Here is a 24,307-nt window from a genome sequence, read left to right as displayed (position 1 = left end):
ACATCACCACAGTTTTAGATCATTGTTCTCACCTCAAAAAGAAATCCTGTGCCATTTAACTACCAGCCCAGGACTGAGCACTTGCTAATCTACCATCGTCAATGTAGATTTGCCTGTTCTGGACATTTCATATTGGTGGGACTCTCTACTGTGTGGTCTTTCACAGCACAGTGTTCTCGAGGTTTGTCCGTGTTGTAGCCCGCGGTAGTACTTCATCCCTTTTTATGCCTGGGAGTCTCCCATTGTGCCGAAATGCCACAGTTTAGTTACCCGTCCGTTGAGAGACATTTTTTTTTTTTTTTTAAAGATTTTATTTATTTATTTGACAGAGCGAGATCACAAGCAGGCAGAGAGGCAGGCAGAGAGAGAGGAGGAAGCAGGCTCCCCGCTGAGCAGAGAGCCCGATGCGGGCCTCGATCCCAGGACCCTGAGATCATGACCTGAGCCGAAGGCAGCGGCTTAACCCACTGAGCCACGCACGCGCGCAGACATTTGAATCATTTCTGCTTTTTGGCTGTTGTGAATAATGTTGGTTGTAAACATTAGCACAAAGTTTTTGTGTGGATATGTGTTTTCATTCCTTGGGTATAAACCAAGGAATGGAATTGTGAATCATATGAAAAGTTCCTATTTTCTTTTTGTCTCAGTGCAGATAGGTGTGTGTGTGTTTAAATGTGAATACCATTGTACTGAGTATTTTTATTTCAGTTATTATTCAGAAAGAAAACTTTATCTTAGCACTAGGAGGAAGTAGATAGTTTTTATTACAAAACCATTTCTTCTAAAAATAATTATATTTCATTATGTCTATTAAAATTTTTTTTAGCCTTCATGCAGGATGCTGTATTCTCTGCTCCTTTGTGAGTGTCTGTGGCTAATAACCGGTTATGCTCATGATGATGACTGGATTGACCCCACAGACATGCTTAACTATGATGCTGCTTCGGGAACAATGAGAAAATCTCAGGTATTAAAAAAAAAAAATGCGTGTGTGTAAGATCTTATTGATCCTGTCATGGAAATAGACTACTTCTGTTACTCACACAGCTTCCAGAGTCAAGAGTCATGTACCAATGACTAGCAGCCATGTAGACTATCTTCCTGGGTCTTAGTCTAAGATGATTTCAGCCCCACCTGCTTATTTCTGTGTTGAATATGAATGTAAAGCCTGCCGAGCTGCCAACTAACTTGATTTTAGTTCTTAGCTAGTAAATTTGAGACTCTTTTTTGGCTCTTCAACACAGATGAAGAATATGACAAAGTCATAAGATGAAGTCAAAGTTTAGTTTTCATTAACTTTAGGTTATTTTCATAACTGAACTATGAAGAAATAAAATCTCTCTTTTGCTTTAGGTAAAATATGGTGTATCAGAGAAAAAAGAAGTCAGTCCCGACTTGTCACATGCTGATGAATTGTTGGAATGTTACAGCAAACTTGATTCTTTAACTCATAAGGTTTGAACTTTTTTTAATTCATGAATTAATGCTTACAGTATGTTGCTCTGTTTCCTGTCTTTCCTAACATTGTATGTGTTTCTGTGTATGTACTGCACAATTTATGTATAATTTTTTCTTTAGTTACTCTAGCCTTGTCTTCTTTTTCATTACTTTGGCCTTGCCTTTTTTTGTTTGTTTTTAAGTACTCTTATTTTCCTGTAATAACATTTATCTCACCATGTTATAATTACTTCTTTACCATACTGAACATTTCTTGGGACAAGGGATATATTTATATATATTTAAAGATTTTATTATTTGAGAGAGAGAGGAATAGTGAGAAGAGAGCATGAGCAGGGAGGAGAGGGAGAAGCAGGTTTCCCACTGAGCAGGGAGCCTGACAGGGACTCGATCCCAGGACCCTGGATCATGACCTGAGCCAGAGACAGACGTTTAACCGACTGAGCCAGCCAGGTGCCCCAGGGACAAGGAATATGTTCTATTTGTTTTTGATTTTCTGTCACCTTTCACAGTGCTGGGTCATAATAGACTCATAACAAAGGCAACCCATGAAATGTAAGAATTACTCTTGCAAATATAAGGGATTATTATAATTTAGAATCTGGTAGCTATTCCTTCATTTATCCAATATTTTTATTTGTGTGGCTGAAATGGAGTTTATGAGAAAGGAAATAAAGCAAGATTTTTAAGGGGTTTGAATATATGCTGTGGAGTGGGAACTGGCCTCTTGGCTATGGAGGCCATCAGCTGGTGGCCCAGTGGAAGGGGGTCGCTGAAGGAGAGGGTAGCAGAGGTCCAGCAATGCCCAATGTTCCAACTGAGGCCGTGACAGGTGTTGAAGAGGAAAATGTTAGATTTCTCCAAGGTGGAATAGGTAAATTTGGGTAGCTGAGGGAGGAGGGAAGAGGGATAGAGAGGAGGAGGGAGGTTTCCAGCTTGAGAGACTGGGAGAACTTGTGAGCAGAGATACAGAGATCTCAATTCCAGATCTGTCAGTGCTGCTGTGGTTCTTATTGGGTGTGAATGCTATCTCATTTGAGTGCTAGCAAAGAAATGCTTGGATAAATTTTACCTCAGTTTAACTGTGTTTTGTAGTATCATGAGCTTGATGAGCTTGTTTGGCTGCACACTAGGAAATACAGAACTTTTTCACTCCATTCTTTGCATCTTGGGCTTAGCATGTAAAAATATGATTGATAAATGGAGTCTCGAGTCCTTGTTTTATAAAACATTCTCATGGCACCTGGGTGATGCAGTTAATTGATTTCCACTCAGGTTGTGATTTCAGGGTCGTGAGATCTAGCCCTGTGTCAGGCTCCATGCTCAATATGGAGTCTGCTTGAGACTCCCTCTTCCTCTGCCCACCCACAAAATAAATAAATCTTAAAAGAAAAAAACAAACAAACAATGGGTGCCTGGGTGGCTCAGTTGATTGGGCGACTGCCTTTGGCTCAGGTCATGATCCTGGAGTCCTGGGATCGAGTCCTGCATTGGGCTTCCAGCTCCATGGGGAGTCTGCTTCTCCCTCTGACCTTCTCCCCTCTCATGCTGGCTCTCTCTCACTCTCTCTCAAATAAATAAATAAAATCTTAAAAAAAATGAAAAAAAATCCCGCACAAAACATTCTCTTAAAGGGGCTCCTGGGTGGCTCAGTTGGTTAAACATTTGACTCTTGATTCCAGCTCAGGTCATGATCTCAGAGTGGTGAGATTGAGCCCCATAAGGGGCTCCATGCTGAGTGTGGAGCCTGTTTAAGATTCACCTCTCCTTTTGCCCACCCCCCCACCTCCTGCTTGTACTTGCGCACGCGCTCGCTCTCTCTCTCTCTCTCTCTCTCTCAGAAATTCTCTTAAAGAGAAATTTTAAAAGGTTTGTAAACCTTGCCTGCATGTGGAGGAAACTGCCATGTGACTTTTCAAGGGTCCTTCTCTCCTAAGTCTGTGTGTGACATTGAATTGTCATGTTCATCATCTGAAGCCCATATCAAATGCTAACTCAACTTGTGGTTCACACTCAGAAAATAGAAGTTGGTTATCACAGGTTCTAAGGCAGTTCTAAGGTAATTTGCATCTAAGATATGAACTGCCCTCACTCAGTGACTTGACCACTGTGGTGTTTGTAGAACTCAGTTCAGAGGAAATCTGAAGGATGAATTATGTGCGGAGGGTTGCCATGCTCAGATACTCTGGAGAAGCCATGTTTCTGCCTTCCTGAAGTGTGGCCTGCAGAGTTGGGCGTGCTCAGTCGTTGACAGGAAAAATTAGTAAAAGACCAAAAGTAATACACACGTTCAAGAAACTCCTTGATGTGCCCTTCATTTCATCTTCTGGCTTCATCTTTTATGTTTCTCTATCTCTGTTTTTTCTTTCTTCCTTCCCTTTCTTCTTCCTTTTATTCCTTTGTTCACTGAATCATTGTTTTGGGATTGGGAAGAGGCAGATTGTCCCAGATGATCTTCTCATCTGCATCTCTGCCCCTTGCTTCATGATCTTCAGCTTTAAAATTGCTGAAAGTGAGGGGCGCCTGGGTGGCTCAGTTGGTTAAGCTTCCAACTCTTCATTTCCGTTCAGGGCACGGTCTCAGAGTTGGGAGATCCAACCCCACATCTGGCTCCGCTCTCAGAGCAGAGTGTGCTTGAGATGGTCTCTCTCACTCCCTTTGCCCCTCCTGCTTGTGCGTGTGCTCACTCTCTCTCCCTCTCTCAAATAGATCAGTCTTTAAAAAAAATTGCTGAAAGTCATCAGGAAAACTGCCATTTGGGGCTAAGTGTTGGACATGTGTTCCTCATTTGTTACCTACTTGCCCTTTGCAAAGAGAACCCACAGAAGGTAGGAAGTTCTGTATTTTCATATAAGTGATAACGGTAAGCTCCTTACTATGATGTTGATGGGGCTGCTAGGCTAGAAACTTGACCCTTACGTGAAACTTGGATGCTGTCTAATGTTGAATTTATTCTGTAATTACAGATCGATGAGTGTGAGAAGAAGAAGAAGGAAGACTATGAAAGTCAAAGCAATCCTGTTTTTAGGAGATACTTACATAAGATTTTGATTGAAGCCAGAAAGCTTGGACTTGTGAGTGTTGGTGGGATATAAATCACTGTGGTAGATATTTTAATTATTAATTTCAGATGTGGGGAGGTACCTTAAATTTGCTGTTTGAGTTTTACTAAACAGTTGGAAATTTAATACTTTTGTGAGTTGGCAAGGAAATTCTATGCTGACCACTTGCACACTTTCTTGTTCATATGATAAAAGATCGTTCTATGCTGAGAAAAGAACAGTGTGTTTTAAGTAGGTCCTCCCCCCACCTGGAAGCTTTTTACTGTGGCAAGGGCTCCTTTACAGAATTGCATATCATGTGCATATTGTCCATCATTAATGTTAAGATTCCATTTTTTTAGAGTTCTTGTTTTCACTCCAAGGAGTCAAAACATCAAGAAAACTTAAGGGGAAGGAATGTTAGATAAATATTTAATAGTCCCATCTTATTTTTGAAGTGAAAAAGCAGATGTTCTCATACATGCATCCTTTTAGTCAAGTCTTATAAGTGTGTGTGGGATGAGGATACAGATAGAGCCAAAAAATTCCTATGATGGAGGTAATTGGCATTTAGCTCAAGGTTTTTTTGTTTTGCTTTTTTTAGTTCAAGGTTTTTTAGATATAGTAATGGATGACTGCTTTTTCATGTTAGTGATGACTTGTGTTGTTACATGACACTTTTTTTCCTGACTTTATATTTGCTTTTATATAAGTATCTGTATTTACTCTTGTGAAAGAGAAACATTTTGCTTAACAGTTAATGGATGTAAAGTGTTCATAGTGATATTGCTAACCTGAACTCACGTTAATAAAGATAGTTATAAATATCATATCATGTTTGTTCATGGAAACTCCAATTTATTTGCCTGCTTTCTGAGATTTTTTTTTTTAAGATTCTATTTATTTGCTTGACAGAGATCACAAGTAGGCAGAGAGGAGAGAGGCAGGCAGAGAGAGAGGAGGAAGCAGGCTCCCTGCTGAGCAGAGAGCCCAATGCGGGGCTGGATCCCATGACCCTGGGACCATGATCCAAGCCAAAGGCAGAGGCCTTAACCTACTGAGCCACCCAGGCGCCCCTTTTTGAGATCCTTTTAAAAAAAATTTGTGTTATTGTATTTTAGGGTACTTGAAAATAAAGTTAGCAAATGGAAAGTCGTAAATGAATCAAAATAAGCAGTTGATGCTCATTATTTGTGGATTCCGTATTTGTGAATTTACGTACTCGCTAACCTTTTGTAATCTCAGAGTCAGTACTTGCAGAGCATTTGTGCGCCTCTCGGACACACACAAAGCAGCAAAGCATTCGCGATGCCTGGTGTGTGCAGTCCTAGCTGAGGCTGAGCAAGGCTTTGTTCTGTCTTCTGTTTTCAGCTCTCAGACTGTAAACAAGTACTTCTTTATGTTTATTTAGTGCTTCATATTTCACACTTTTTTGTTGATGTTATTTGGGTGTTTAACTCCCAGGAATAGTGTGGTCTAGTGTCTCTGAGCCGTGAGAAGGCTAGGATGTGCCTTCCAGGGAAAATACTCATGTTAGATAAGCTTTTTTTTTGGGCAGGAGTTACGGTGTTGTTTGCTGTGCATTCATTGTTAATCAAAAGTATTAAATAGGGTATCTTTAAGTAGAAACACATAAAAGGGTTGTGTATTGACTGGCTGATGAAAATGTCTTGGTAGAAATGCAACCCTGTATTTCCTGTAGGAGCCATAGCTCAGGTATTCGTTAACTAGTGTCCGAGGTGACGTCCTAGAACAAACTGTTGCCAATAGTAAGAATCAACTGTATTTTGGTAAAATGCAAAGTATCTTATTTGCATAGAGTTTTATAATTTTTGAAATGGTTTTCACATGTATGATCTCTGGTCATTATGTGAGACAAATAGGTGGATAATATTACTCCTATTTTATACATGTGAAATACAAACCACAGATGTATTTAGTTCCAAATCGGCTTTTGTCTTGAAGTGTTTCTCTTTTCTGTTTTTTGGGGAAATACAGCCTGAAGAAAACAAAGATGATATGCATTATGATGCTGAGATTATTCTAAAAAGACAAACCTTGTTAGAAATACAGAAGTTTCTCAGTGGAGAGGATTGGAAACCAGGAGCCTTGGATGATGCACTAAGTGATATTTTAATTAATTTTAAGTTTCATGATTTTGAAACATGGAAGTGGCGATTTGAAGACTCCTTTGGAGTGGATCCATATAATGTGTTGATGGTAAGATGGGACAAGGGAGACATAAGTAACAGCTCATTTAAAAAAATGCTTTAAAAACTCCACCATAGAACTCTCTTACACTGTTGGTGGGAATGCAAGCTGGTGCAGCCACTCTGGGAAACAGTGTGGAGGTTCCTCAAGACGTTGAAAAATAGAGCTACCCTATGACCCAGCAAACTACTGGGTATTTACTCCAAAGATACAAATGTAGTGATCCGAAGGGGCACCTGCACCCCAATGTCTATAGCAGCAGTGTCCACAATAACCGAACTGTGGAAAGAGTACAGATGTCATCAGCTGAAGAATGGATAAAGAAGATGTGGTATATATAATGGAATATTACTCAGTCATCAAAAAAAGAAGTCTTGCCATTTGCAATGATGTGGCTGGAACTAGAAGGTGTTTTGTTAAGTGAAATAACAAGCCAGTCAGAAAGACAATTATCATATGATCTCGCTGATATATGGAATTTACGATACAAAAGACAGGATCATAGGGGAAGAGAGGAAAAAAATAAAAGACATAATCAGAGAGGGAGACAAACCACGTAAGAGACTCTCAACCAGGAAACAGGCAGGGTTGCTGGAGGGGAGAAGGGTGGGGATGAGCATTAAGGAGGACATGTGATGGAATGAGCACTGGGTGTTCTATGCAACTGATGAATCACTGACCTCTACCTCTGAAACTAATAATACACTGTATGTTAATTGAATTTAAATAAAAAAGAAGCCTCTCTACTGTAATCACGTTAAGAACCCGGATGAAGACACTTGTCTGTTGCCACCTCTGTGGCCGAGTGTGGCACAGATGACGTTGCATATTTGAGGCCAGTTCTTTGTTTTTGCTGATGATTATCATTTTTCAGCTGGGAGGGTGGCTTAGCAGTAACCCTGCTCTCTGCTTCTTCCTGTTTTCGAGGTGCTTCTGTGTCTGCTCTGTATCGTGGGATTAGTAGCTACCGAGCTGTGGACGTATGTGCATTGGTACACCCAACTGAGACGTGTGTTATTCATCAGTTTCCTCGTCAGTTTGGGATGGAATTGGATGTATTTATATAAGGTATCAAATAGGTGGAGCATTTTCATGTTTTTCACTGTTACTTCATAATAACAGAAGACCGCAGTGCCTGACTTAAAGTGTCCGCAGTGATTGGAGATGGGGCGGGGGGTGGGGGTGCTGGCAGCTGCTCTCCTGTCTCTGGTGTTCTGGGTTCCTCACTGGTTTGGTGCAGGCCTGATTCGTAACCCAGTTTCTGACGGGTGGCATCTGGGTGGCTAAATTGGAATAGAGCTAGGTAGATGCATTTTTAAGAATTTTGTGTAGGTAGTGTAGAGTATGTCCTTTTATTCTTTGCCAGAAAAGATATCAAAATGTTATTTTTTAAAAGTTAGGTTATTTTCTGAATATGAAAGTGGTATGTTGATGGTAGACGATTTAGAATAAATAAAAAGTTATACAGAGATGTTTGATTTTTAAAAAAAATTTTTTATTGAAAAATATTAAAGATTTTTATTTATTTTATTTTATTTGACTGCGAGAGAGGGAACACAAGCAGGGGGAGTGGGAGAGGGAGAAGCAGGGTTCCACAGAGTGGGGAGCTCAACATAGGGCTCAATCCCAGGACCCTGGGATCATGACCTGAGTTGAAGGCAGACACTTAATGACTGAGCCACCTAGGTGCCCCTTGATTTTTTTTTTTTTAAACTGAGAATTAATTAGCAAGTGTGAGCAGGAGGTGGGGCAGAGGGAGAGAGAATCCTTGAGCAGACTCCCCACTGAGCATAGGAATCCAATGTGGGGCTTAAATCCCAGGACTCCAGGATCATGACCTGAGCCAAAGGCAGATACTTAACTGACTGAGCCACCCAGGCACCCCAGAAATTTGTTTTTTAAAAGTTAAATATAATTTGTCACCTAGAGATAATTGCCCTCAGTAATTTCAGGTATTTCTTTCTGGTCTTTTTCCAAAATTTTAATTCTTTCAAAATTGGGGTCATGGCGAATATGGAGTCAAATGAAGCACTACTGTTCTGTTGAAATCGCGTTGAAAGACAATTTTATTTATTTATTTATTTATTTATTTATTTAAAAGATTTTTATTTATTTATTTGACAGACAGAGATCACAAGTAGGCAGAGAGGCAGGCAGAGAGAGGAGCAGAGAGCCTGCTGAGCTCCCTGCTGAGCAGAGAGCCCAATGCAGGCCTTGATCCCAGGACCCTGAGATCATGACCTGAGCCAAAGGCAGAGGCTTTAACCCACTGAGCCACCCAGGCGCCCTGAAGGACAATTTTAGATCTGTCTGGCAGAATGAGTCAAGTAGCAAAATACTTTTGATGAAGTTATCTGATTAAATCAACCCTTAACCTTTTGCTCTTAAGTTCTATAGCTTCTAGAACTAATTATTTTCAAATTAAAGGACAAAAACTTTGGTTGAGTATTGTTATCTTGGCAGTTTCCCCCAGGGCTTGGATATATAAAAAATGTTATCTTTTTATCTAGGCCACTTGTGCTGAAAACCACCCAGAACAAAACTCCATTTTATCATGAATTATGAAAGAAAATGAGAAGTAGTCATTTAATATATATAACTGTATTTTTGGGTGTGGTATGAATTAGATTTACACTAAATCTTTTTTATAAAAAGTACAAAGCTTTGCATTTCTTATCAAAAGTACTTAACAGGGCACCTGGGTGGCTCAGTGGGCTAAGCCTCTGCTTTTGGCTTGGGTCATGATCTCGGGGTCCTGGGATTGAGTACCACATTGGGCTCTCTGCTCAGTGGGGAGCCTGCTTCCTCCTCTCTCTCTCTGCCTGCCTCTCTGCCTCCTTGTGGTCTGTCAAATAAATGAATAAAATCTTTTAAAAAAAGTACTTAACAAAGAAGTACTTTGTAACCATAGTTCTTTATTCTCACTCCTTGCTTTAAAACTGCTTTGCCATGAGTGGAAAAGAGCTGCCATTAAAAAATGTATTTTTTACTGTTAAAAAAACTGTGAACAGTCTGGTGTCTGGTGAAGACACGTTTTGAAGTCCGGGTTTTGGATGTGTAGACATAACCTTCATGTCCGCAGCCACTCACTGCTCCCTTTTGGTGTCGGTCAGCTCGCGTTCGCACAGCATCAGGCCGAGGTTGCCAAGCTGGAGCCGTTAAACAATGTGTGTGCTGAGAAGATGGACTGGTTTGGAAGCCTCTGGGGTAAGGTATTGGTTCACTGGGACTCATTTTTTTCCGGGAAGGAGATAACTTAGAGAAATGATGAAATGCCGCAAGGAGGGTTTCCCTGACTGAGATCTCAGTGTCAGAAGAACATGCCCGGAAAGTCAGGGTTCAGACCGTGACTCTTGGCTCATGTAACCTCACGGGGAGGGAATAGGAACTGTGTCTTCACCGGCCCCATACTGCTACTCTCTCCTCCATTGGACTGTGATAGAGATGGTGCTCATCTTGTCTGTCTGGCCCAGCATGTGCATTAAAGAAGTGAGTCAGTGTTTATATGAATTAATATCCATCTTAGACTTAATCTCCTTATACTGACTTACAAAATCTTATGTTGTAGCTTTACTGTACCTTTTTTTTTTCCTAAGAGGACAGTTCTTTATTTTTCCTTACAGATTGTATATACATTCTCACTACTGTTGACTGCCTTTCGTTCTGTATATCTAGCCATAGGAATGGTTTAGTGTTCAAAGGCACTTTATAAATGCAAGTCCATAATAACTGACCCAGAATAGAATCTCCGCAGATTATATAAAATAGGGTGTCCGAATTAACGTTTCTTTAGAAGTTGTGGGAACTAAAACAATCTGGCCTTGCTTCCTGGGTGCAGGGGACAATCGAATGCCTCCTCTAGGAGGTTTAGATTTTAAAAATTTAGAAAAATTGAGAGAACTGATGTTCTTTATTTTGTGAAGTGAGGGATTTTTTTTTTAATTGAAATTTTACTGAGATAATTCTAGATGCACAGGAAGTTGGAAGGAAAACGAATGTGCCCTTTTCCCATTTTCCTCCCGTGTGAACATCTTACACAAAGATGGCAATGTGAGATCATAGCCAGGATATCAACTTGCATATAATTCAGCGATCTCCCTCAGATTTCTGTGGTTTTAGTTGGATTCATTTGTGTGTGTGAAGAACAGTTCTTAATACCTACCTTTTAGAAGTTTTCATAAAGTATAATGTTTTATCTACGTAAGACTTGTCTGATTTAAAGAGATTTTTAAGATAAACATTTTGGACATAAGATGAAAAATTTTTAAGTCAGTGTTACAAGTACAGCATTTAAAATTGGTTGGTGGTGGGGACAGGGACAAAACCAAATTATTGTCTTATTTGGAAATGAAATGCAACTTTTTTTTTTTTTAATGACTCAGTGTTTTGTCTGTTTCTCTAAATAGAATTGTTAAGAAGCTCATGGACCTATAAGGATGACCCATGCCAAAAATACTATGAACTCTTATTAGTCAACCCTATTTGGTTGGTCCCACCAACAAAGGTATAGAATACATTTGTAAAATTACTTATACAAAGTTAGTAAAACAAACAAACAAACAAAAAAAACCTCTTGTATTTATTAAAAGTTGTTAGTGTTTTTTTTTTTTTTTAAACATTTTGCTAATAATAAATCCTCGTTCTAGAGAAAATACTTCCATTGCACAATGATTTGCAGGACATCAAAAGCATTTTAACTTAGGAATGTAATTTTGGCCCCAATGTACAGTGAATTTTGGCTCATTCTGTTGAGTCCTTTGAGAGAAAAATTAAGTTGCTGTTATCTTTTGTTTTAGGCACTGGCAGTTACATTCACCAACTTTGTCACAGAGCCGTTGAAATACGTTGGGAAGGGAGCTGGTGAATTTATTAAAGAGTTCATGAAGGAGATTCCAGTATTACTTCACATTCCAGTGCTGATCATTATGGCATTAGCTGTCCTGGTTAGTATACAGCATGGTTTGTTAACAGAACTTGGAGAAAAAAGGCAATTCTAAAACTTGACTTTTTTGCTGTTGTAAATCAGGCTAAATTAGGCTTAATGGTATGAAAAGATGATTTTTAAGTGATACAGATTTATTTTTACTTAAATGTATATTTAAGCAAGGAAACGATTCTCAAGTTTGATTGTAGATGTCGTGGCAGTGACTTAGAATAATAACATTTTTCTAAATTTGTTCTTCAACTTGGTGAATTAATATACATGAAGTCAGTTGTTTTTGTCCTCTTTGAGAAAGAGGGCCTTATTTCAGTCTGGGGTTTTTGCAGCACTGAGAGGGGGAGGAGCATTGGCTTTTCCACAGAATTAAGTAGGGATGTGGGAGAAGGTGAGTTACTGAGAAAGTTGGGGGATCCAGGAACAGACATTTATTAAGAAGAAACATTATTCATCATTCATCTGTTGTCTCTTTAGCTTTTTTATTGTTGATTTTCAGCCCTTTCCCTAATAAAGCAGTTGTCACATAAAATGTAAAGAACCCAGAAGTGCCATGGTAAAAGCCAGGTTTGTATTTGTAAAGGAATTAACCTATTTAAAGTTTACAACTTTAAATATTTTCAGCATTTACTTTTTCTGATGGATGTGAATATACACAACATAGGAGTAATTATCAATTAGTACCTTCCAATTTAAATTAATAATAATTTAAAAGGATTGTTTTCCCTAAGGATACAGAATTTACCACACTTCATTCACTTTGAAATTGTTCCTGTTTGCTTTTTTGACTTGTGATTACAGGAGTCAGGTTTAGGGATATGGTTTTGTTAGGTGACATGAATTGTTTAGTAGTGCAGGTTTTCCTAGACTTACAGGATTACATCCCAATAAGCCCATTATAATTTGAAAATACTATAAGTTGAAAAAGGATTTACTATACCTAGCTTGCAGGACATCATAACTTAGCCTAGCCCACCTTAAACTTGCTCAGAGTAGTTGGGCAAAATCAATCTAATACAAAGCCCATTTTTATTTTTTTATTTATTTATTTTTAAAAGATTTTATTTATTTATTTGACAGAGAGAAATCACAAGTAGATGGAGAGGCAGGCAGATAGAGAGAGAGAGGGAAGCAGGCTCCCCGCTGAGCAGAGAGCCCGATGCGGGACTTGATCCCAGGACCCTGAGATCATGACCTGAGCCAAAGGCAGCGGCTTAATCCACTGAGCCACCCAGGCGCCCCAAAGCCCATTTTTATAACAGTTTATAACAAAGTGTCATATCTCACATAGTTCATTGAATATTGTATTGAAAGTGAGAAACAGAATGGCTGTGTGGGTAAGGTGTGGTTGTGAAGGTAGGGGTTGTTTGCCCTCAAGACCCCATGGCTGACCAAGAACTACCCTGCCCAGCATCACCAGAGAGGATCGGATCCCAAATCGTTAGTCCAGGAAAAGGTCCAGATTCTAAATTCAAGGTACAGTTTCTACTGAACACACTATCACTTTCTTAGCATTGTGAAGACTAACAATTATACGTTGAACCATCGTAAGTGGGGGACGATTTGTATTTAGTCTCTGAAGCTGTATTATAAGCAAAAACCCATCATCTCTTACTGCTTCATCTTAAATAGTTTTCTCCAGCACAGTGATTTTCAAACTTTTTGTTTTTAGGATCCTTTTGCCTTCTGTCTTAACTGCAGACCACAAACAAAACAAAACAAAACAAAACAAAACAAACAAGAAAAGCCTCCAAGAAACAAACAAAACCTGAGGACCACAAAGAGCTCTTGTTCATAGGGGTTTCATTTATTGATATTTACCATATTAGGAATTAAAACTAAGAAAAATTTCAAATATAAGTCTATACAAGCACACAGTCGAGCCATCAGAGTGAGGAAGTCACTCCGTCCCCAGCAGACTCCACCATACACTCAGAAGGGAAGAGTAAAAAAAGACTTAAGGTCTTTGAAATACGGAAAGTTTGACCTCACAGAGTCCCTGAAACTGTCCCAGGGGTTCCCCCCCTCACCCCCACCAGGGGTGAGTTTGAGAACTGCTGCCTAGTTTTTCCCATGAAATGGGACTCAAAGCCTGTTGGATTTTAGTTGTCACTAAAGCCAAGTTTGTACTTGTAGGAAAGCTACCATACATGAGAATGTTTATGTAATGATGTGTGTAACTCTGAATTTTAGCATTTACCTTATATACTGGGTGTGAAAATAGACAGTTGATGAGCAGTTATCAATTAGTACCTTCCAATTTCAGTTTCTAGGTTTTAGCCAACTGCCCTTGTTAGAATTCAGTCAGAATGTGTTCAGCTGATTGAAATGTCTACTTAACACTTAGTGATTTCTCACATTTTATTGGCTACTCTGGCCTAGTATTAATCTAAGCAAGGGATCACAAATGAAACAATGTAAAATAAACATGTTTATGTCTCCAAATGCCCTTAAGTCAAGTTAGGTAATTTTGTTAGCACCCTGGATAATTTCATTGTAAGTCAGCCATTAAATACTATGTATTTTTTTCTTTTCCTTCTAGAGTTTCTGCTATGGTGCTGGAAAATCAGTTAATATGCTGAGACATATAGGTGGTCCTGAGAGAGAACCACCCCGGGCCCTTAAGCCAGGTGATAGAGGACGGCTGCAGGAAGTTGATTATAGACCCCATGGTGGAGCAGGTGATGCAGATTTCCCTTATAGAGGCCACTTCGGCCCCTTTGAGCAAGGCCCTTATGACAAAACATATGAGGGTAGAAGAGATGGTATGAGAGAGAGAGATGTTGACTTGAGGCCTAGGACTGGCAACAAGAGCCCCGAAGTGCTCCGGCCATGTGATGTACCCCAGGCAGAGGCGAGACAGCATCCCAAGGCCGAACCCTGTGTAAGTCAGTAATTGTTTATTTTGCCATCCCCCTTCATGCTAGACCTCAGTGCTTCCTGTGGAGCTTCTGGTTAGGCGTTTCTGCTCTTTTACCTTTCACGGTTAATTATATCATTATTGTTTTAATTGTTTACTCTCTCTTTTCTGGTCAAAAGTTCGGCCTTCTTAGAACTAAAACGAGATTTAATTTTTATGTTAAATATTATTAACCAGTAGTTAGAACAGGTGCTAATTCATAGGAAACCAACTAATCGTGACTGGGATTTCTGCCCTTTGAAGAGCTGAGAGAGAAGTCCTCACTGAAAGCCTGGAGCCCCGGGGATCCTACAGGAGAGTCCTGAAGGCTCAGCTGGGTGGGAGACTGGGCGGGGAGGGGTCACACACCCTGCTTTCCCAAATCCTTGGTATCATTGGTTAGACTCTCTACTTTCTACCCGCAGAATGCTGAGGTGTTTTTTCTACATTATTGGCCATTTAAAGGGAGACTTGCATTTCTGTTTGAGAGAGGAATTTATGATGTCTTAAGTTGTTACTGTAAACCTTTGAGAAACAATTGTGAGCACAGTTGAATCTAGAAAATTAGAATCCCTTCCATTGGAGCTTCTTGTAAGCGGAAACATACTTGCATACATCTAAAATTTTTTCCAATGTGCCTTTCAGCTTTAATAGTTAATGGCAGTGCACCACTCATTCCAAATCCTCCAGGGACTGTTCATCTCACTTAAAGGGAAAGCTAGTTATCTCAGTGGCCAGGGCTTCTTGGATCTGCCCACAGTCCCCCTCCATTAGTACATGGATTTCTTCTACTCTCGCTCTCCTTCAGCCACAAGGGCCTCCTCACAATTCCATGAACTAAAACCTTTTTACTTGCTGCTCCCTGTCTAGAATGCTGAAATGTTCATTTCTTTAAGCCTTTACTCCTGTATCACCTTTCAGACTACCTAATTTAAACAGCACTCTGACCCCAGCTTGGTACTTTGTTAGTTTGTTGCTTGATTGTGTCTCCAAGCTAAACCTAAGTTCCAGTGAGGGCAAGGGTTTTTGTTTTGTTACTGCTGTATCCCCAGTACCTGGAACTGAATATAGGATCAGTAAATATGAATTACTCTCACCAGGCAGGAGGAGTCAGCACTACTGATCACCAGTCCTCTTGCTCTCCTAAAGCTGGGTCACTAGCCCACCTGGCTATCCTAAGTGCTCCCACTCCTCTGTGCAGGCTTCTGTGAGGATTACGAACTTTGACATAATTACAGCACAGCACTGGAGTTGGGATTTGAAACAGTTGAGAGTTTGATACAGATTTACATAGAAACTTATTAAGCGAGTTTGGTGACTGAATCTTCACATATTAGGTTAATTAAACAATCAAAATGTCATTCTCTACAGCATAAATTACCTGTTTTGGATACAAATCTCAAAGAATTTGGTGGAATCCAGGGAGAAAGCACACCGCCAGAAAGCAGTACTGACAGCAGCCAGTCTACTAGGCCTGTCTCTGGCCCAGACACATCAGAGAAGGTGGAAGGTTCACCTGCAGAGGAAAAGGCCCAGCTCAGGACTGATGCCAGAGGCACCCCAGAGGAAGGCAGTGTGTCTTGCCCAGCCAGCTGTGGAAAGGATCTGGATACTGGCCCACGTGGCTAGAGGGGCACAGACTCGGCCCACCACTCGGAGGTCGTCATTGGGTTTTGTAAAGTATACTCTTCACAACTATTCGCTCTTCTCTACAAATATTCTGACATTTACTACTCCACAGGTGCCAACTTAAACATTAATATTTTTATTCACCATCAGAACTAATGAATACACGTGTATTTCTGTTTAATTTTATCTTTTGCGTAATTTCATTTTCATATTGGTGCTTCCTGCGAGACTTTGAGGTGTTAATTTTGGAATAGGGTCTCATAGATGAACATATGGCAAGCATCACTGATTTCAAATAATTAAAGAGGCCAGTTTGAATCAGGGAACAATGAAAAATAAGTTTTATGGTTCACGCGCATATATAGGCACCAGCTAGCTAATGTGTGTGTTGCCTAGTGGCCGTCCTGTAATACCTACTTCAGTTACTGATTTGTGAGTTGTGCATGGATTCGGTATGTTTCTGAAAGTGGCAGGTACTCAGAAACCATTGTAAGGACAGTCCGCTGTCGGCAGCTTTACCCTCTTCATGCACTTCAGTGTCTTAGTGCAGTTACCGAGCTTGTGTTCCCTTGTCTCTGCGGAGGCTGCCCCAGCTCATCATGGCTTCGTCGTTGCGAGTGGTGCCTCCATCGCTCAACTCTTCTGGCCTCACTGGGCCCGCTTTCTTGCTGCCCCTCTTCACCCTCATTTAAGACAGAACTGAAGATGGCCAGGAGACTTTAGTTAGCACAGCTTGTTAAATCGGTGATTGTGGTTTTACATAGTCAGTAGCTGGAGAATAGCTTTACTGTTTCCCCACCACATACAAACTTTACACCTTGGTCAAGTACATTGTTTTTGCTAAACAGCATAATTTCTGTATGTTCCTGGTTAAGTATAAAAAAAATGCCGTTGTCAATTAAGATTTTAAAAAATTACCTCAGCAAGAGGATGTAAAATTTATTGTTAATATTATTTTCTAGTTTAATATTGCAAACATCTTTAGTAATTCATCAGAAAGGTAATAGTTCTTTGCAGAAAACACAGCAGGATTTTATATAAAAATTCACAACACAGTAGGTTTAGAACAAAGGAGCTAATGCAGGGGTGCCTGCAGTTCTGAGTGGCTTTGTGAACATCTATGCATAATAAGTCTTCCCTGAGGGCCAGACCTGTTCACACTAACTGGTGAATATGTGCTGGGGGTGGGGGAAATATGTGCCTAGGGTGGTTGTCATCAGAGCTGTGACTGGATTCTGAAGAGCAGTGAATGCCTCAGGTGACAGACCTTTAACTAGGATAGTGGAGTTAATGCTGTTTCAACTCCTGACTGCTTTTTATCAATCCAAAAATGGATCTGTAAAAAACTAAGTAGAATTTCATCTTTGTATTCTTTCATTACAGATATCCGTTTGGGGATGCGGTCCACTTTGACAGCTAGCGAGGCAACATACCACTGCTGTTGAATGATGACAGCAATTTAGGGAAGACACTAAAGCAGACCGAACAGATCAAGGCCAGTTTATAACTTGGAGAAGTAGACTTGTTTCTTGTCCAGCCCATATCTGTCATTAGAATCAAGGATTTTAGCAACAGGTTTTTAGGAAAATCAGAATGGGGTCAACAGCTTTTTTAAAAGCAGTGTTTAAATGGAATAGATAATGCTGAATGTTTACAGGGTCTAAGAACTATAGTATATGCAAAATAAACACTTATTTTTACATTATTGTGATTTGGTATGCTGTCTTTGCTCATCAAATATGCTTGTAAGAAAAAAAAACCCCATGAAACTTATGTGCAGTTTTTACAAGGATGCTATCTAGGACGTTATATCCTGTATGTAATATAGAAGACAAGATGATCCAGGTGCTGAGTACTTTTGACAAAATTTGTCTGATCTTAAAACCAAAAATCTTTTTTTTCCCCTGAGCCTTTGATGTGATTCCAGATTAACTATCGTTCTATTTTTGTAAACATTGGCCTTTGGAGAAGTGGTTCTCACTATCCACCAAATCACCTGAAGGATTTTAAGGAAGAACAGAGGCCCTGATTCCATCCTGGCTGTGCAGAATCAGAAGCAACCAGAGGTGAATGAGTTGTCAACTTGTTCTGGCTATGGGCATTTGCATTCTAGAATTCACCCTTAGGCTAGGCTCTGCTCTTTCCATCCTTGCTATCTTCTTTCACTAAGCTTACTTTGTGTCATGTCCTATTACATACCCTTGTAAATTACCTTCAGTTTCTGGGAGGGGGAGGGAAGGCTTAATGATGACTGAAGGCTTAACTTACATCTTTCATTCTTAAATTTTGTGAATTTCATCTATTTTCTATTTTCATGGCCTAGGTTCTTGATAGAACCACAAGAGGTTTGGGCGGCGGGGGGTGGGGGAGGTTTCTTGTTTAAAGTTTTGTTTTGACATTAGGTCTTAAAAAGTTTTACAGCTGTGTTTTGTAACAGAAGGTATAATTTTAAGCCACACACACACTTTAAAATTAAAGGACCTAAAACATGCTGTAAGTTTAAGAGTTTTTTGTAATGGCTTTGAACTAATAACATACTGAAAATATGACTTTCTTAGCAGAAAAAGATCGATCTAGATTTTTTTAATAAGACTATAACTTTTTTACACATGGGCAAGTATGTTATTTTTACTAAACAGCAAAATTTCTCACTACATCCATGGTTCAGTATAAAAAAAAGCCATTGTCAATTCAGATTTAAAAAAACTATCTCAGCAAGAGGATTAAATTCTAGTCTAGATTTATTTATCTTCCTACTTTACAAACTCTAAGTAAAGGAATCTAACAAGTTGCCAAAGAACACAGTCCCGAGCTTGAATCATGAAAGTTGATGAAGCACCTTTTGTAAGACCCCCTCCACTCTGAAACAAGTGTGTCCAGAGAAATGTTAATTAATATCATACTATTAAAGGTTATTTATATCATTCTAGAACATTTTAAGCTGTATTACAGTGCTATAATTTCTCCTTTTAAGGAAAAAGTAATAGATTGAATTTCCCTGCAGTGTTCTGAAAGGAAATATGGTTATTAAAAAAAAAAATCCATAATAACTAGAGGTTTGCTTATTTTTTTCCTGTATTTTTAAATTCCAACAAAGCATTACTTTGTATAAGATCCTTCAGTTCAAATTCAGTGTCTCTGTTTTGATCTCTTTGTAAGAGAACTCTCTGTTCATCCATTCTTTTTGCCTGAGAACGTAAAATCAAGCTAAAAAAGTCCTCATCTGGTACCGTTGGTCCCTTTGTGGTGGCAGGTGGTGGAGCACATCTTTGATCATCTAATCTGGACCCCTGAAAATTGATGAGAAAGAGATTAAACCACAAATATTTCATTAATGCCTGTCATCACAAGAAAAACATTTTTTTTGGCTTGTTTCAGAAATATAATCTTTAGACCTGAAACCTAATAAAACCTTTGCCATGATTTACATAATCAGAATCTAGCAAGTATTATGTAGAAGTATAACTTAATGGCTTTGCTAAGATTAATTAAGAGTCAAGGTCAAGGGGCGCCTGGGTGGCTCTGGGTTAAAGCCTCTGCCTTTGGCTCAGGTCTTGATACCAGGGTCCTGGGATCAAGCCCTACATCGGGCTCTCTCTGCTCAGTGGGGAGCCTGCTTCCTCCTCTCTCTCTCTCTCTCTGCCTGCTTCTCTGCCTACCTGTGATCTCTGTCTGTCAAATAAAATCTTAAAAAAAAAAAAAAAAAGTCAAGGTCAAATCTTACAGAATAGGCACTGACAAGTACAATTTACCAAATCCTTAGAATGTTAGGTACAAAAACACTGCAGCACTACTTTACAAATACCGTGTCAGGCCAGGGGTCAGCAAACCGGAATCCACTGCCTGTTTTTGTATATAATGTTTCCTTTGCATTTCACCACGATGCTAATCTGTTGGTGAACTATGTGTGGCTGCTTGCCTGCTACCACTGCACAGTTGAGCAGTTGTGATAAAGACCATGGGGCCTGAAAATCCTAGAATGTTTTCTGTCTAGCCCTGTCTTAAGCATTTAAATCCTTGAAGCCCAGATTTTTCTCCTTGAAGTTTTAACTTACCGAATTTTAGAAATACATTAGAAATGTTATTGATCAACTAAAAAATACAAGCACTTAAAAGCTTACATAGAGCATCTGGTATTGTAGCTCCAGCATGGGGATATGCGGGCTGACGTCAGAGTGCCCACTCTTGCTGGGCACTGTGCACTGACCTGCCTTCACATTTAACCCCTCAGCCCCAGGATCCTCCCGGGCCTCCTTGTGAGCAGCCGCCCTGCTATGAGACACACACACACACCCCCCCACACACCCACTTCAGGCTTCATTTCTCTTGTCCTTAAGCTGTGGTGATTTCATTGTCCTCCAACTCATCCAATACTCGGGAACTTGGGTCCCTAGACTTCTGGTCTTCATTCATTACCTCTGCCTTATCTATTCGCTCCCATGGTCTTAGGGCAGATTTGATCACTCTCAATAACTGCATTGTCTTTACAATCATGATTTCAAACATCCCATTTTGACTGGCACCTCCAATTTTCCAGATCAGGCTAGACAGTAATCCCCCTGGAAATTTTTTTTATAATTATAAAATTTACCACTTTCACCATTTTTAAATGTACAGTTTAGTATTAACCCTATTTGGTATTCATCCTGTTGTGTAGTCATCACCATCCATATTCTGAAGATTTTCATCTTGTAAAACCAAACTCTAAACGTCTTAAACAGTAGCTCCCATTCTCCCCTCTCCAGCTGCTGGCAACCACCATTCTACTTTGACTCTGTGAATCTGACTACTTTACCTCATAGGAGTGAAACTGTATTGTATTTGTTCTCCTGTGACTGCCTGCTTCTCAGCACAATGCCTTTGGGGTTCACCTATGTTGTGACTTGTGTCAGAATTTTCCTCATTTTTATGGCTGAAAAGTATTCCATTATGTACCTACACCATATTTTATCCATCTGCCACTGGGCACTAAAGTTGCCTCCAACTTTTGGCTATTGTGAATAATGCAATATTGTGAATATTGAGCATGCGTGTACGAATACCTGTTCATATCTGTGATTTCAATTGCTTGGGTATACACCCAGAAATGAGACTATTGGATCATATGGTAATTCTAACTTTGTGAGGAACTACCATACTGTTTTTATTTTTATTTTTTTAACATTTAAGCTGAGTTTTAATCCTGAGAATTTTTTTTAAAAGACTGTTTATTTGAGAGAGTGAAAGCGAGAGAGATCACAGAGAGGGAGAAGCAGATCTGCTACTGAGCATAGCGCCCAATGCAGGGCTCCAACCCAGGACCCCTGGGATCATGTTCTGAGCTAAAGGCAGTCACTTAACTGACTGAGCCACTCAGGAACCCCTCTTCTGTCCATTTCTTTCTTTCTTTCCTTTTTTAAAAAAGATTTTATTTATTTGACAGAGAGCAAGAGAGGGACCAAAGCAAGGGGAGTGGTAGAGGGAGAAGCAGGCTCCCCACTGAGCAGGGAGCCCGATATGGGTCTCGATCCCAGGACCCTGGAATCATGACCTGAGCCAAAGGCAGATGATTAACAACTGAGGCATCCAAGCACCCCTGTCCATTTCTTGACTGGATTATGTGTTCTTTAGATGTTGAGTTTGATAAGTTCTTTATAGATTTTGGATATTTTGGTAAGTCATTTGCAAATATTTTCTCCCATTCTGTTGGTTGTCTTTTGGTTTTGTTGATTGTTTCCTTTGCTGTGCAGAAGCTTTTTATCTTGGTAAGTCCCAGTAGTTCAATTTTGCCTTTGTTTCCCTTGCCTTTGGAGATGTGTCTAGCAAGAAGCTGCTGTGGCCTAGATCAAAGAGGTGCTGCCTGTGTTCTCTAAGATTTTGATGGATTCCTGTCTCATATTTAGGTCTTTCATCCATTTTGAGTCTATTTTTGTGTATGGTATAAGGAAATGGTGTATTTTCATTCCTTTGCATGTGGCTGCCCAATTTTCCTAATACCATTTGTTGAAGAGACTGTCTTTTTCCTATTGGATATCCTTTCCTGCTTTGTCAAAGATTAGTTGACCCTAGAGTTGAGGGTCCATTTCTGGGTTCTCTGTTCTATTCCATTGATCTATGTGTTTTTGTGTTGGTACCATACTGTCTTGATGATTACAGTTTTGTAATAGAACCTGAAGTCTGGAATTGTGATACCACCAGCTTTGGTTTTCTTTTTCAACATTCCTTGGCTATTCAGGGTCTTTTCGGGTTCCAAACAAATTTTAGAATTATTTCTTCCAGCTCTGTGAAAAAGTTGATAGTATTTCCATAGGGATTGTATCAAATGTTTAGATTGCCCTAGATAGCTTAGACATTTCAACAGTATTTATCCTTTCAACCCATGCACATGGGATGCTTTTCCATTTCTTCCATGAGTGTTCTATAGTTTTCTAAGTACAGATCCTTTGCCACTTTATTTAGGTTTATTCCCAATTATCTTACGGTTTTGGGTGCAGCTGTAAATGGGATCGACTCTTTAATTTCTTTCTCAGTGTATAGAAATACAACTGATTTCTGTGCATTGATTTTACATTCTGCTACTTTGCTAAATTCCTTTATAAGTTTTCCACATAGAGTATCATGTCATCTGCAAAGAGAGTTTCAATTTTTTGCTGATTCAGATGCCTTTTCTTTTTGTTGTCTGATTACTGAGGCAGGACTTCTAGTACTATGTTGAACAGTGGTAAGAGTGGACATCTCTGTCATGTTCCTGAACTTAGGGGAAAAGCTCAGTTTTTCCCCATCAAGAATGATACTCACAGTGGGCTTTTCGTATGTGGCTTTTATGATATTCTTTATCCCTATACTAATTACGCTGTGAAGTTTTAATTAAGAAAGGATGCTGTAACTTGTCAAATGCTTTTTCTGCATCTATTGAGAGGATCCTATGGTTCTTGTCCTTTTATTGTGGTGTATCATGTTTGATTTGCAGCTGTTGAGCCACGCTTGCAGCCCAGGAATAAATTACACTTGGTCATGGTGAATAATCCTTTTAATGTGCTGTTGGAGCCTACTGCTAGTATCCTGGTAAGAATTTTTGCATCATCCAGATTTATCAGGGATATTGGTGTTTTCAGTGGGGTCTTTGGTTTGGGAATCAAGGTAATACTGGCCTGACAGAATGTGTTTGGAAGTTTTCCTTCCATTTCTATTTTTTGAAAGAGCTTCAGAAGAACAGGTGTTAATTCTTCTTTAAATGCTTGGTAGAATTCCCGAGAAGCCATGCAGCCCTGGACTCTGCTCAGGTTTTCTATTTCTTCCTGGTTCATTTTTGGTAATTTAAACATCTCTAAGGAATGCATCCATTTCTTCCAGATTGCCTAATTTGTTGGCATATAGTTGCTCATCATATGTTCTTGTAATTTTATTTCCTTGGTGTTGGTTGTGATCTCTCCTTTTTCATTCATGATTTTATTTTATTAATTTGGTTTTTCTTTTTGATAAGTCTGGTGGGGGAGGGGGTGTCATCGATCATACTAATTCTTTCAAAGAACAAGCTCCTAGTTTTGTTGATCTATCTGTTCTGCTGTTCTTTTGGTTTCTATGTCATTGATTTCTCCTCTAATATTAATTATTTCTCTTCTCCTGCTGGGTTTAGGCTTTATTTACTATTCTTAAGCTCCTTTAGGTGTAGGGTTGGGCTGTGTCTGTGAGGCTTTCCATGTTTCTTGAGAAAGGCTTATATTGCTATATACTTCCCTCTTAGAACCGCCTTTGCTGCATCCCAAAGGTTTTGAACAGTTGTGTTTTCATTTTCATTTGTTTCCATAAAAATTTTTAAAATTCTTCTTTAATTTCCTAGTTGACTCATTCATTCTTTAGTAGGATGCTCTTTAACCTCCAAGTATTTGAGTTCTTTCCAAATTTCCTCTTGTGACTGAGTTCCAGCCTCAAAGCATTGTGGTCCAAAAATATGCAGGGAATGATCCATGTCTTTTGGTACTGGTTGAGACCTGATTTGTGACCCAGTATGTGATCTATTCTGGAGAATATTCCATGTAGACTTGAGAAGAATGTATATTCTGGGGGCACATGTGTTTAGTCGGTTAAGCATCTGCCTTTGGCTCAGGTCATGATCCCAGGGTCCTGGGATTGGGTCCCGCATCCAGCTTCTTG

General features: G+C 39.6%; 2 protein-coding genes across 6 annotated transcripts in view; one reads left to right on the top strand and one right to left on the bottom strand.

The window, feature by feature from the left end:
• Positions 1-17,879, top strand: part of CLCC1 (chloride channel CLIC like 1) — a 28,623-nt gene extending 10,744 nt beyond the window's left edge. For 2 of the 3 annotated variants that reach the window (XM_044238816.1, XM_044238815.1), the window contains 10 exons: positions 827-967; positions 1,354-1,455; positions 4,425-4,532; positions 6,498-6,719; positions 7,638-7,778; positions 9,824-9,917; positions 11,117-11,214; positions 11,507-11,653; positions 14,189-14,530; positions 15,917-17,879. In XM_044238816.1, coding sequence (XP_044094751.1) covers positions 839-967; positions 1,354-1,455; positions 4,425-4,532; positions 6,498-6,719; positions 7,638-7,778; positions 9,824-9,917; positions 11,117-11,214; positions 11,507-11,653; positions 14,189-14,530; positions 15,917-16,174 — 1,641 coding nt within the window. In that variant the 5' untranslated portion in view covers positions 827-838 and the 3' untranslated portion in view covers positions 16,175-17,879. The remainder of the gene's footprint in view (positions 1-826; positions 968-1,353; positions 1,456-4,424; positions 4,533-6,497; positions 6,720-7,637; positions 7,779-9,823; positions 9,918-11,116; positions 11,215-11,506; positions 11,654-14,188; positions 14,531-15,916) is intronic. The other variant, XM_044238817.1, reaches the window with a different exon arrangement.
• Positions 17,880-18,742: 863 nt separating this feature from the next.
• The window catches only part of GPSM2 (G protein signaling modulator 2), a 60,434-nt gene continuing 54,869 nt past the window's right edge, over positions 18,743-24,307 (bottom strand). For all 3 annotated transcript variants that reach the window (XM_044238812.1, XM_044238813.1, XM_044238814.1), the window contains one exon: positions 18,743-19,464. In XM_044238812.1, the coding sequence (XP_044094747.1) occupies positions 19,237-19,464 (228 nt within the window). In that variant the 3' untranslated portion in view covers positions 18,743-19,236. The remainder of the gene's footprint in view (positions 19,465-24,307) is intronic.

Source organism: Neovison vison, chromosome 2 (genome assembly GCF_020171115.1).
Source record: "Neovison vison isolate M4711 chromosome 2, ASM_NN_V1, whole genome shotgun sequence".
NCBI classification, from domain to species: domain Eukaryota; kingdom Metazoa; phylum Chordata; class Mammalia; order Carnivora; family Mustelidae; genus Neogale; species Neogale vison.
This window is presented reverse-complemented; position numbering and strand designations above follow the sequence as displayed.